This window comes from Orbicella faveolata, unplaced genomic scaffold (genome assembly GCF_042242905.1).
Source record: "Orbicella faveolata isolate gen_17 unplaced genomic scaffold, um_ofav_v1 contig_47, whole genome shotgun sequence".
NCBI classification, from domain to species: domain Eukaryota; kingdom Metazoa; phylum Cnidaria; class Anthozoa; order Scleractinia; family Merulinidae; genus Orbicella; species Orbicella faveolata.
In genome coordinates, this window is record NW_028301577.1 from 24,199,686 (window position 1) to 24,214,293 (window position 14,608).

Below are 14,608 nucleotides of genomic sequence, written 5' to 3' on the forward strand. Positions count from 1 at the left end.
CTAGTTAGACCACTACAGCAATCCAACGAATAAAGAATCTGAGCCCAAAACAACATATATCAGCAGTCGCCAGAATCGGTGTTTTTGTTAAACAATAAAAATGCAAGCCAGAATGTATTCTACACTGTATATATTTATCTATTCGTTATTAAATTGTTAAGGGAAAACTTGTTTTTTGTGCAGGATAATATAATCGTGAGATATTTGAGGGTGTTAAAAAAGGTTACTTGGTGTTGTATTTCAGTACTGATCAAATTATACCTTCTCCCTACATTTTGTTATTATGCATCTCACATACTTTAGGAGGAAACTTGAGTTAATTCATATTCCATTGAGTTGAACTGAACTCAACTTGAATTGCCCATATAGAAAAGTAAACTGAAAATGCTTGAAGAAGGGCATTTTGGTTCCATCATGGGAGAGTTGATGCTCATTCTTTTTGCCTTCTGGCTAGTATTGACTGGAGTGGTTGAACCTATTCGGGAGAAGAGATAGTCCAAATGACGAATTTAACTGAGCCAGCCAAGCCCACGACTTAATTGCAAGAAACTTGTCGCTAAATGCGTCCAAATCTCAGTATTTCTAATGAGTATGTACTAAGACCAGGAAATGACGCTGGGACGGTTCGAAACACTCCTGATTTGAACTCTCGCGTGGAAGTAAATTTTGATCAAGAATTAAGCGATTTGCAGATAGGGACGCACCATTACAGTTTTGGCGATTAGGCTTAAAAGCCTTTTAAAGGTTGCTTCGGTTCTGATATTCCTGCAAGTAATCAACAGATGGCTAGAATGTACGCGCGGCGCGCTTCCAAAAGTTCTGCCAGATACGAGTTTTCCGATCCCACGATTTGGAATGGTAAATGACAGCGTTCTGAGCATTCGCATGCAAGTTATCCTAGACTTTTTTCGCACCTGGGCTCAACCCGGACATTGTGCGGGTAAGAGAGATTTCAGGGACTGGACTGCAGGTTATTTAGCAGTCATACTATGAGCGCGATTTGGATACGAGAAGGTGGATAGCCAAAGAGGCGCGTAGCGTTGTTATCTGCGATCCGTGACGTTCCTTTTTTTTTGGCCGACAAAAAGAATGCCCTATCGCAGGTTAGTAACGTTGGATTGACTATAACCATCTCATATCCAACAAGCGCAAGTAGAAGAATTGTTTTATTAAAAATGCCCTCCCCCTCCCCCCTCCCCCCCCCCCAAAAAAATAGAAAACTGAAAATTGAAATGAAACAAAAGTAAAAATACACCATAAAATTATGCGTAGGCTTTCCATATTTGTAAAGCATGGTATAATTACTCATATACCATGATGGCTAAAGCAATTAACTCTACAATTGCATTTATCAATGATCCAGTTTTTAATTATCATTATTATTTTATATTGGTTGTGTTTGTAGCTGATATAGCGCGCGCTCTGATTGGCTAATTCCAGGGCATTATTCTCAAGTAATGCCCACAGGTTGATTACGGGCCCGGAAAAACAAAACAAATAAACAACTTATAAACCTCGAACGTTCGGTATTTTACGAGAAAATCTCAAACCTCGGCCTTGCCTTATTGACCTCGAAACTGCTCGGTCAATTTTTGAGATTTACTAGTAGTTAGTAACAATTTAGAGACTAATCGGGTGAGTGATTCCGAAATCGGCCGAGCGTGCAGCATGACCCCGACACGATATAAAGGAGTAAGGTACTCCGTCTTTACTTATGATACAAGGTTAACACACTATATAGGTTCCACGAACGTCACCAATAACATTCACGGATGTTTTTACCCACGTTTCACCAACAACTGCTACGTCCTTCCAGTCTCATAGAGGCGCCAGGGACAGTCAAGGGGTCACACGGGAGACTGGGACGGGACTGCTATTCTCGCTCGATATGGTACTTGATATGGTACTCGCTCTGGGATGGTACTTGCGTGAAAAGTGTTCGCAAAGGAATACCTCGTTCAATGTTTTCATGTCATGATACTGAGTTTTCCATCGTTCCATTCGTTTACTCTTGGCGACATAATGGCAGACACAAACCAAAGCCCCACTGACCAGCGAGGGTAAGTTCATTTTCGCTGATTGTCGTTTTCGATTTCGATACGTTTTTGTCTGCACGCAACTGTGTAACGCTATGAAGCGAGCGAGTATAGAGATGTTGCAATGAATGGATTGGTTTGGATCGAAAACCAACTCTAAGGGTCATGCTGTGTATTTAGCCATATTATTCCCAAGTGCTTGTGACTTGTGGCTCATTATTGCGACACAGTTGCATGAGACGAATTTTTAGCAGCAGTAATATTTCTTGGCAAGATCTCCAGGGTTATGTATTGTATCCTATTCCAAGTTATATGTTTTAAGTTAAGCAAAAGCTTATATCATAAGTATTGAGGGAAATATAGATCAATCTCACATTACTCACCACTGCGAGAGATACACTTTTAGACCTAAATTTTTATGCATTTTCTCCGCCTTAAATCGCTCAGAAGGTCCTCTTCATTACTGTTGGAGTGAATCAAGGTCGTCAAGAGATCACTCTCACCTGGTCTATCAGTTTTAGCGTAATTTTTTTTTTGGCTGAAACATAAAAGCAGAAAAAAAGGTTGGAGAACAATATTTTGCAGTATTATTCTAATGTGGATTTCTAACATTTGACATGGCGTCAAACTGATTTTTTTCGTTTGGTGCTCAAAATAAAATGTATTGTTAAATTTAATTTGTACATAGTCCTGATAATTGTAACTCGTTTTTGGTGTCCCCAATTAGCAGCGATGCTAAATCTCGTTGGCATGTAAATAAAGTTATTATTATTATTGTGTGGTTCCAGAAAATATCCATAGTCACTCCAAGGAAGGTTGTTGGAAATTCTAAGGGGGTGGGGAGGGGGTGGGGTCTCAAAACTCAAAAATGTTAAAGCAAAGTATGAGCCAAACTTTGAATTTGCAGGGGGATCAAGAGAGGGTTAAAAAAACCCTCTGTGGGAGGGATATAGATATTTTCTGGAACAACACTTTGAGGGAGGGCATGGCTGAAGAAACTTCCTATCTATAGATCAGAAATTTCAGAAATCCTTATCAAAACACAAGTCTTAAGAGCTTCTGTCTGAGAGACTGGGGCAGACTTGGAAATGAAGGTCGGCCGATTTCGCTTAAAATTGGTACACAAAGTCGTTATGTGGACTTATGTAATATGCCAAAGTTTCAGGTTCAACGACCGTTTTTTAGCCGAGTTCTGGATATCAGCCCCTCAGGGGTCCTCAGAGGCTGATTTTTAGTGTAATTTTGGCACTTTTCATTCTCTCTTTTAGCAACGTAAAATTAATTTCAGGCAAAACCAAAACCATATTTGTAACGCCCTATCCCTAGGCTTCTATGGGTAAAAACATTAGCTCACGGGAAGTTTTCATTAGCCTATGGCTGTGATCAGAACTTAGTCCTATTTGAAGCATATAGGGAGCAACCGGAAATGGCCTGTTTTTTAGACCGCATATTTTCCATGCCCATTTTTTATATCATGAAGTCTTAGTATCCCTGCAAAGTTCAGCCCTTAGTTTAGTAATACCAAGAAAAAAATACTGAGGTTGAGGCTTTTTTACTATGAAACATTTTTAGAGAAGTTACCTACTACGCACATCCTGTCAAACTCTTAATTACTTTTTAGGAGAGATTTTTAGACACCAGCTGCACAATTAACAAACAATCAATGATCCCAAAGTAAATTATTTAAAGGAAATATATATTTTCAAACCATAAACTAGAAACTTTCCTACTGACGGATTTGAAACTAAATTTTATGTAGCATTTGTACCCTGTGCCCAGGGGACTGGAAGGTGAGGGGAAACTTTATACGTTGATAACAAGAAAAGTAATCAAAATGCAATGAAACAAGTTGTTTACTGAGTGTATAAGTTAGGTGGGAAAAGCTGAGAGAAAAAGCCTTATTTATGGGACTCTGCCTTGTTTCCATGGCAACCTTGCTTTGTCAGGCATAATTACCCTAAGTTTGACTTTTCTCATCTAATTCTCTGTTTTTTATTGACATTTTCAAGGTTTCTTGGGACAAACATAGTTTTTTTGCACCTTTTAATTCCTTTAGTACCCTTTCTCTTCTCTTTTAATTTTGTTATACCTGGCAAACTGAAACGATATTTTGATTTCATGAAATAGTCATGAAATCCAGACTGGTGGGTTCGATATGACGGATGTTTTGAAATTTATGACATTCTAACATCACTTGCTTTCATAGCTGACTGTTCACCATGATTAGAATTTTAAGTCGTGAGTTTTTTTCTCCTTCCCCCTGCCAGAAGATCACAAATACCTTGTGTGACTAGTGGTACCGAAGTTTCCGACTTAATTGTGACGCACTCAGAGGTGCTTTCCTTCAAGCGTCCGTCCAGGCTCCTCTTTGGTATCAACTCTAAATAAGAATATCATCTTTACGATAGAGATTGCAAGTATTAGTAATCCTCGTGATACAATAAAGGGCCAAATTACTTCCTATTTTCGCCAGGAGATTACATTGTTTGAGCATGACACGCGAAGCGTCTCTACTCTGATTTAATATTGGGCATGTGAAACTACTTAATTCATCACCAAGCCCTTTCGACTTTTCAAGTGAAACAACATCCAATATGGCGTCGAAAATGTTAGAAATTGAATTGTGGGCAGGTACTGGGTAGACAATTTAAGTTAGAGATATTTTGTTTTAATGTGTATGCAGATGATGATAGAACAACGATCCTTGAACCAGTGGAACGAATTAAAGACATTAAAGCGTGTAAAAAAATCTTTGAACGTGCAAAATAAATTTATGTCTGATGAACATGCATGCAGTCACTCTAACCTTGGGATACTTATGGATGCAATAGGTATTACAATGCCAAACGCCTGAAATATGCTATCTGAAATGTCAGCGGTAACCTTCTTTGATTTCTTCAAAAGGGTGCTGACATGGCCCACTTTGGTCACGCAAACGAGTGAATTTTCGGCGGTGACGTGGGCAGTCTTCTTTAATTCATACTTTAACTTCCATTCGGGGAAATTTTCAACTCTGTGGTAAGTGGCCAGTTTATTACCACCAGTGCCCACTTTAATTTGGCCAGCAGGTGGGTAACATCTCGATCTAACGTCACTAACGGGAGAGTCACAGCAGCCTCTGGCGGCTTGTTATCTCGTGCCCTGCATATGTCATCTTCTTTCCAAACGGGACACTGTATAATCATGTTTTCAGTTTTTGAGGAGACTAAATTGTAATAGCCAGACTTTTTCGGTTTAAGCAAGCTCACTCAAATGAAACAAATTCACTTAAAGAATGAATAGATTTAATAAGTTTAATTAATTGATCACAGATAGTTTCTTTTCTTGTAAATAAACAATCCAGCAGGCAAGATGTCCATGTGCTGGCCATATATTCATTTCACGGTTGCATTTTATCAATTTACGACAGACTGAAGTAAACATGTAACGTAGTAACGCGTTCGGATTCTATACAAAACTGACAACTGCCTAGCACATAGCACAATCACGGCCTAATGGTTGTTGGGAGCCGGTGATTATCATCTTGTTCAGGGAAGAAGAGCAATAACCAATTTAAGCTCCAGCAGGAATGAGGCACTGGACTTTGTGACAACTTACCATACCACCTACACCAAGCATACTGGTCGTCCTGGGGATTATCACTTCTTTTTTATGGAAATCGGAGTTAAGGGTCAGCAATTCTACAGCTAGGGTGCTATAAGCAGTAGTCTTTGAAGGAAAATCCATTCCTCCCCTGTCCTATCTTTGGATATATGCAGTACACCGATTTAGTCTGGATCTGTGTGGACTGAGAAAGCGGCAAAAGGAAAATCCCGATAGAGAAAGGGAAAGTGTGCCAATGAGTAATTTTCTGGTAATTTAGTCAGACATTCAGCGACTTGGAGGGGAAAACGGACCGTCTTGGACTTCCCCAATTTATAATACCTAGGCCGTTTGCACCGGGGGACTGGGTATGAATAAGTATTCTGTAGCATATCCATTCGTTCTTTAGGTTCTCATGCAAGTTCTATACCTGATGATTCTCTGCAGTATCAAGGAGACAAATCTAGACGGGAAAAAACTGAATTCCAAGACAATCATAGCCAGCAAACTTCAGATAAGTTGGCGTGTCGTGACCTCGTCACGTACGGTATGAACCAACCTGAATTTTCATTACTCGCAGCGATGCACTCACGATCAATTTATCGCTGGGGCTAAGGTTTTTAATGTTGCTTCACTTTTAATGGATTATAAGAAAGGGGCGTGCCTCTAAAGTGTATAGACTGGAATAGTGAGACTGCATTTAATTTTACAATTAGCTATAAATATATTCGAAATTTATTCGAGGTTCAAAACGATTTTCAAGTGGTGTCATGAGAGACGTGATTGCATTTAGAGTGACTGATAAGTTGTTTTTCTTCAGAAAAGAAGTCCAGCAACTCCATTATCCGTAATTTTCAAGACTTCTTCCACAAAATTTGTAACCGTTGCCGGACCAAAATCTGATCGGTCGGAAAAAAGTCATGAAAATTTCTGATTAACGGCAAGCCTTTTCGGTTAGAATTAACTTCACAGTCTCTAATTCCCGACTTAGAAGAAAAAAAGGTATTTATCGAGATCAAATGGCTGATTTTTACAGACACGCTTTGTTGAAACTTAAACCGGAAGTGGCCTGGTTAGTCATCTTCTCGTAAGTTTTTTCTTAGTAAAAAAGCCTCAACCTTAGTATTTTTTTCTTGGTATTACTAAACTAAGGGCTGAACTTTGCAGGGATACTAAGACTTCACGATGTAAAACATGGGCATGGAAAATATGCGGTCTAAAAAACAGGCCATTTCCGGTTACTCCCTATATGCTTCAAATAGGACTAAGTTGTGATCACAGCCATAGGCTAACAAAAACTTCCCGTGAGCTAATGTTTTTACCCATAGAAGCCTAGGGATAGGGCGTTACAAATATGGTTTTGGTTTTGCCTGAAATTAATTTTATGTTGCTAAAAGAGAGAATGAAAAGTGCCAAAATTACACTAAAAATCAGCCTTTGAGGACCCCTGAGGGGCTGATATCCAGAACTCGGCTAAAAAACGGTCGTTGAACCTGAAACTTTGGCATATTACATAAGTCCATATAACGACTTTGTGTACCAATTTTAAGCGAAATCGGCCGACCTTCATTTCCAAGTCTGCCCCGGTCTCTCAGGGAGAAGCTCTTAAGTCTTGTGTATAAACTGACAAGTCATGTGTAATATTTCTTGGTATACTACTCAAAAGTATTACGAATCACTGTCACTTGTGCAGTATTTCATGGAATATTACCATCAGACCTCTTTCATTCAGACACCATTATGACTGATACTGTTTTATGGACATACCACATGTTATACATTTGTTCAAGAATATATAAGAACACAGGAAATATATGAAGACATGATTGATCATAATTTGCAGTTATATACACAGCTTAAGCAGCTGTGAAATTAGAGCCTGAAAAAAATCAGGCTTGAATGGGATTGGAACCCATGACCTCTGCAACACTGGTGCAGTGCTCTACCAACTGAGCTATTTAGCTAACTGGGCCTGGTTACGATGTGAGTTTGTTATATACACTGTACCCGCAGATGGTCAAAATGCAAGTGAATATAAAAAAATATATATTTGAACTGCAAAGAGAGATATGAAGACATGATCGATCGTCACAGTTATATGTATACAGCTTATAAGCAGCTGTGAAATGAACGCATGAAAAAAATTCAGGCTTGAACAGGATTTGAACCCATGACCTCTGCGATACCAGTGCGGTGCTCTACCAAATATATGATATTTCGTATATTCACTTGTAACAGGATACATATATCTAAACACTATCTTTCTTTTCAACAACTTAAATTTATTTAAGTCTTTTGTGTTGACATGTCTTGTACGTGGTATTAGCATGGAGTAGTATAAAATAAACTCTGGGTTTATATTAATTTTTATAATATAGCGAGGACCCTGCACATGCTCTGATTGGTCAAAAATCCATGTTATAACATAGAAAAAATGTGTTTTATTGTTTTTTGCCACATTACCTCTATATCATAAAGCAAATGAAGAAACCTAAACCATGTATTACACTCTGATAAAACACTCCAGACATTTGAGAACACTTGAGAAATGTAGTCTGAAAACACGAGCTGCAGGCTACATTTCTAACTTGTGTTCTCAAATGCCTGCCATGTTTTATCACAGCATAATACACGGCTTAGGCTTCTTTATTTGTTAAATAAGGCATGAAAGTCCTTTAAGGTATTTGTAGTGAATTGGATAGGAGAGATTGACCACACCACAACTAATCTTTTATTACCGTATGTATTTATAAATGTCTTAATAGATGATCAACAATTTTATATTCACTTGCAATTTCAGGCTTAAACTTCAAAATATTATCCAGAAATTATCAGAACATTGTGACATAAAAAATCCTGAAGAACTAGAGACTATTATTGTGAGTATTTTAGTATACATTTTAGAAGCATTTGATTCAATGATATATTATATCAGTTCTTTGTCATATTGTTTTGTATGGCTAAGTGAATAAATAAATGTAGGTCACCAAGGGGACCACACCTAATCCTGTAAACATCAAGATTAATTATTCTACTGATAAATCCATTTGCTGGTCTCTCAGACATCATATGTTCATTTGTGTAATATTCTGTTACACCCCTGCAAACAAGGAAACTTTTTTCCGTAGATGTTTTACTTTTTGCATATTTGCAAAACATTTGTTGTGGAAGGAAATTTTGTTTTAGAGAAACATGAAATGTTTAGACTGAATTCTTCTGACACATTTTGCTTTCGTAACAAGACAAAATGGGAAATTCTGTTTTTGCAACAATTTAACAAATGGTAAATGCCATAGCGTGTACTATTGAGTTATGGATGCACGCGGGAGGTTGCTCAGCATGAAAGAAGTGTAAGAGTCGCATGAGGCGATAGCCAAGTGCGACTCTAGCTTCTTGAGTGCTTAGCAAACCTCCCAAGTGCATCCATAACTCAATTGTGTACGCTATGGCGTTTACCATTTGTTTTATAACATAACATTGAGACATTGGAACAACAGAAGTCCTTGTATTGAGCTACAAAAAAATGTTCGTGTAGTCTTACATGACAAGGGAAAACAAGCGCGCGAAAATTCATTCATGAAAACCAACTGCACACCAGTAACTCGATAAAGTTTCATCTTCAGACAACTGTGAAGACAGTTTCGCATTTCTGGCAGAAGAACGTCGGCCATTACTTTGGAAACAATGTCTGTCAAAAGATTTGCTTTGTAAACATTAGCACACAGGTCAGCAACGTACACCCATGGGCAAATAGTAAACGCTAAATTAACCAATCAGAGCACGCACTTTGCTTTAGTTATGTTATAAGTTTGCTTGTTTGTAGAGTCTTGTTTGTACAGTTTTTAAACTGTAACTTAAAAAAAAAAGGTGAAGCCTTGTAGCCAAATGGCTCAGAGCTGCCGGAGCTTATCCTGGTTTCTGTAGCATGAAGCGGCTAGGAGTATTTCTACTCCCCCTAGACGGGATGCTAGTCCATTGCAGGTCACTCTCCTGCAATTTGTTAGGCTTCCCCAACAATTCACCGGTACCCTTTTATACTCCTGGGTGAAGAGAGGCACTGTGAGTGTGAAGTGTCTTGCCCAAGAACACAACACAGTGTCCCCAGCCAGGGCTTGAACCTAGACTGTTGCCCGGGGAACGAGCGCACTAACCATGAGGCCACTGTGCCTCCCACAGTTTTTTTAAAAAAATGTTATATTGTTACTATATTGACATAAACCTTTTTTTTAATTTTTAAGAAAGGTTATGTCAATATAGTAACAATATAACAGTTGTAATGACAACAACATTTACACAACAACAATCACAACAAACGCCATCTTTGTCTATTTTGTGTATGGTACCTCTCTACAATGTTTCAGACTGCAAAGAAGATTAAATTAGCTAATCTAGAGTATTGATTGCCTAAAATATCAACAGATCTGTGCGTAAAATTTTTCAGACTTGTTCATGCATTTGTGTTCAATGAATATGTTTAGGATGAAGAAGAAACTGATTCTCAGCAAGGTGTTCCAAAGACCAAGAGGTAAAGGTTCTTTCTCATTTTGCTCCAACATCATTTATTTTTAGTAACTAGGGGCTCTCATTGAGAAGTGAGTGCTGCAGTTAGTAGCGTGTTTGTATGTAAATATGACAATTGGAACTTCAACAGAAATATAACTAATTTATTTCTAAAACAACATGGAAAGCACGATCAAAGAGAACAAACGAGGTGTAAAACTCACCTGAATAGATCGCAAACGCTCTATCTTTCTTGTGAAACATGAGAAACGTCAAAACGGAGCACATGTGAGTTTCATCGATTATAAGGGAACTGCTGATTGGCTGCTGGCTCGTATTTTAAAGTGGATTGCTGATAGGTTAATTCTCTATCCGAACCATTGATCGATCGAACGAAACTTCTTGGATGCTTTCAAGAATATGAAGGCTGCCTATCGGCAGCAATAAATAATATTGTGGCAAAATAAAGTAGGGAATAACTAGCATCAACCAGGGTCTCAATCTAGTAACATCACCCTTTTCCTTGTTTTGCTACCAAGTTGAAGTGGCTACTTTTTTAAGGGTATAGCAAAACAAATGGGTCAAACCGGTCGAAAACAAATAATCACTTTATATTTGACAAATGATGTGCAACAGCGGTCAACATCTCGCAGGTAACAGTGAACTGTTTCCCGTTTGACTTCATAGTTTTTGCAATGTTGCCTGCACATGGCATTTGGTGGGAAACAGTTTCATTGTTAGATGTCATGTGACCAAGAACTAGCCAATGAATGGGCGCGCTGTAGCGGGAAAAACACCAGCTATATAACAAGATCAATTGTTGGAAACAGTAAAGTAAGTGTCAGGGGAGTCTGTGTGTTGATATCAATCTTGAAGAATTCTTTTGTCCACAGAAGAAAACACGATACCAGCGACACCAGTGTTAATGGGTCAAAGGATGATGCGTTCTGTCTACACTCTTCAACAGAAAAAAATACACAGGGACAAAACAGTGACTTAAAACTGAGAAGTAATATAAGAAAATCCGAACAGCAAGAAGATAATAGTTGTAAAGCTTCCTCGACACCGCTGCCCCCTGAGAGAATCAGTGCACGAATAAGAAGTTTAAAATCCAAGAAGGTGGCTTACAGAGAAGACTGGGTGGACCCTGACCAGATAAGACTTTCAGGGCAAAGGGTGCATGTACAGTCAAATAAAAACAATTCACATCAGGAAATTACTAAAACTAAGACTGTTATAAGGAAAAGAAAACGGAAAAAGAAGGAGAGTTTTCAAAGTGTGGAAGATTATGTCAACGAAGCACCCTTAATCCATGTTGGTAATTTAGTGGGTCTGCGGAAGTGTTGTTTGTGCGCTGTTATGTTTGTGGAGAAAGAGCAGCTCCTCGATCATATGAAGGCTGTTCACCATTTAGGTGAGTGGAACACATTACAGCTGTAAGCTGAATTATGCACTGTTGCTTATGATGAATAACCACAACAATGCTGAATACCATCTAGAAACTTTGTCATAATCTTAATTGCAGATGACAAAATGAACATTTCAAAAGAAGCCGCTACAGAATGTTTGAAGGGTGATGACAAAAAAGATGCTCAGTCCATTCCAGGTTAGCCAGCAAACACCGACAGGTAGTGACACATCCGCGGCTGTCAGGCTGTTACTAGTAACACCTGTTGCTGCTGAGTATGGTTTATGGGCCCTTCAGAGGTCTTCAACAAAATGCTTTTATGACCTGACAGTGAAAGAACCAGGATTTGTCGTAGACTTTCCAACACCATGAATTTCTCTCTGAAATGGTAATGGATAGCCAGATGTACATGTTATGGGAATCACAACACTGATCATTAGTGGCAATTTTGTTATACCTTGCTGCAACTGAAATGCCTTTTATCAATTGGTTGAGAATGTATCATGTGACATCAAGGCTGTGGTCTAAGAAAAATTATGAGGAGCCCAAAGGTTCCTAAACCTGAAAACCTGGGTGCCCAATACTTAAGTTTCTATGAAAAAAGTAAGTTTTCCCAGTCGCCCAAAGGCAAAAGTTAGTCACCTGTGGCACCTGGGCACTTTTAGGGCACAGCCCTTGACATACATGTACCTGAAAACAAGCGCCTAGAGAAGAATAATTATCGTTATGCACATAAACATTGCTTGATGGTGTCAAAAGCAGGCACGCAGTTAAGAGAGAGCTAATCATCATCATCTTTGTGTTATGTTTCAGATGAGAAACCCTTTAAATGTTCACAGTGTCAATCATCATTCAGGAAAAGCAGCGGACTTAAACAACATGTGACAAGACAGCATTCCCAGAATACACCACAAAAATCAACTCAAGCTCAGACCAACCAATCCAGTAAAAAGAGCAGCTCTGCTAACGACAGACCTTACGCATGTCAGGTAACACCCACAACCCCTCTTGTCCCTTCCCTCCCCCCCCCCCCCCCCAATGTTTTGTCGGGCAATTCACGGTCACCAATGAAGGCAGAGGAGAGGAGAGAAATATCCTCGGTGGAGCCCCCTTATACCTCCTTGTTAGAGCAAGAAAGAGCACGCATTCACCCTAGAGCCTCCTTCGTGTTATTATAATGAAAGTGCCCATCTTTGCTTTGCTCCCTTTTATGTCCCCCTACCCCTCTGTGAACTTACAACTGGTTTACTCACCGAATAACACAACTTGTGTACCCTACGCAAACTCTTGACTTCCACAGGTTTGTCCATTGGGCCTTACTGATTGCCATTCAATCTAGCAGATTATAATCTCTGATGATAACCAAGGCATATTTTCATTCCGTGCATTTTCCGCCCTCTTCATTGGCTGAGAACCAACCACGTGACCTGCAAATAACTGCAGGCCTTTGGCCTCGGCATATAATAGATCTGCTTGCCAGTGACAAATCACGGTAATTTGGTCAACCTTGTGCAATAAATGTTAATTATTTGTTGTAGGTTTGTGGGAAAGCGTTCAAACGGAAACATCATTTACAAGAGCACAGTTACATTCATTCAGATGACAAGCCCTACAAATGCGACACTTGCAGCAAAACTTTCAATCAGAGAATATGTCTTACGAAGCACCTTCCATGCAGAGAACATGAAAAACAACATCGAAAACCTACCTGCACCAAAACGTTAGAGACTGGTACGAGTGACGTATCACATGAGCAGCCTCAAAATCAAGGGAACGACCAACTGTTTGATTTCAAAGAAACGGAAGTACGTTTAACAGGAAGCGGAAGTATATGCCGCTTGGATGAAAAAATTGATTCAAATTCGGAGAGAAGTTCAAGTTTAGGCCCTTGTAATGCACCGGAAGTGAAGTGGCACGTTAACGGAAGTGAGCATGATGGTAAGTCACATTTGTCAAATGGTGTGCCATTGCGTGACAACCTATCATCGAAAGACACCGAAAATCACGCCACTAACGCAGTGGAATGTGAAGAGAGTGTGACAGATAACAGCAGGTTGAATGTTTCTGGTGTATCGTCAAACACATCTGCTTTAACTGCAGTCACAAACGATCAAACCTGTTCTGTCAAGAAACAAACAGCGACGTCGCAAGGAGAAACTTAAGAAGCATGTGAAGGTCGAATTTAAACTAACAGTGTATTATGTTAGTAACTGTTGTCTTATTTCATACACTTACGTGAACAAGACCAGCTTTACGTGTCTGTCAGTCGATTGTGAAATACTCACTGTGATAAGAGCTGCTGATGCATATCTTGACATACTGTAAGTGCGTACGTACGTACTGTATCGACAGTCACAAATCAACTGTTATGTTAACTGAGCTTTATAAATGAGCCGAAGTAATCATAGCATTTAATCCTGAAGTATCCGCTATTGTCAAAAAGGTCTGAATGAAAAACCCCGAGATTATCTACAGATTATATATAGTCATCCTGCTATAGGTGCCGCTCATTTTACAAATTTGTAAGCCTCAACTGCGTGGCTTCAGATCAAGGAGCATACTGAAAATCTTCTATTTTAAGGTACTCCCTTTACCATGTAGGGTGGGACAAGAATTGTTGAATCAATCATTTTGTGTATTTGCATCACCCGACGTACAACGAGTGGGTTACAATTTCTGTGACCTATTTTTTTTTTTTTATAAATAACAAAAAAAAAAAAAAAAGAAAAAAAAACTAATCGTTTACACTATGGTACACAAGTATGATCTATAGTGCAATCACGCCAAAGCTTACTTGAAAAAAAGTGTTTAAGTTAGACTGGTTTTAAGTCACGAATTTCAACGTTTTAATCCTGATGTACCTGGTGTCAATGGGTCCTAGTTAATGTCAGAAAAACATGCTCATTTTTTATCCGATAATGTATTTTATGAATGACCAGTAATATTGAGACAATGAAACGCAAATAAGTTGTGAATCAACATTGACATGATAATTTATACGGCCTGTGATCTTACCAAACTCAGCTGCAATGAGAATTCAATAAAAATTTTTATAGAAACTAATTTACGTTGTGTTTGTTCG

At 38.9% G+C, this 14,608-nt stretch overlaps 1 protein-coding gene across 1 annotated transcript; it reads left to right on the top strand.

The window, feature by feature from the left end:
* Positions 1-1,872: 1,872 nt before the first annotated feature.
* On the top strand, positions 1,873-14,589 carry LOC110061068 (uncharacterized). The gene is made up of 7 exons (XM_020767891.2): positions 1,873-2,060; positions 8,419-8,497; positions 10,097-10,143; positions 11,012-11,532; positions 11,644-11,724; positions 12,340-12,515; positions 13,065-14,589. Exons 1-7 carry the CDS (start codon positions 1,975-1,977, stop codon positions 13,686-13,688), a joined length of 1,614 nt encoding a protein of 537 aa, XP_020623550.2. The 5' UTR covers positions 1,873-1,974; the 3' UTR covers positions 13,689-14,589.
* The last annotated feature ends 19 nt before the right edge of the window (positions 14,590-14,608 follow it).

Bases quoted from the DNA above. Each gene is read 5' to 3' on its own strand.
- LOC110061068 (XM_020767891.2), top strand. From the start codon at position 1,975: ATGATACTGAGTTTTCCATCGTTCCATTCGTTTACTCTTGGCGACATA. The intron at 10,144-11,011 runs GTAAAGGTTCTT...TTTTGTCCACAG, and splicing joins GGTGTTCCAAAGACCAAGAG to AAGAAAACACGATACCAGCG. The intron at 11,725-12,339 runs GTTAGCCAGCAA...GTTATGTTTCAG, and splicing joins AGATGCTCAGTCCATTCCAG to ATGAGAAACCCTTTAAATGT.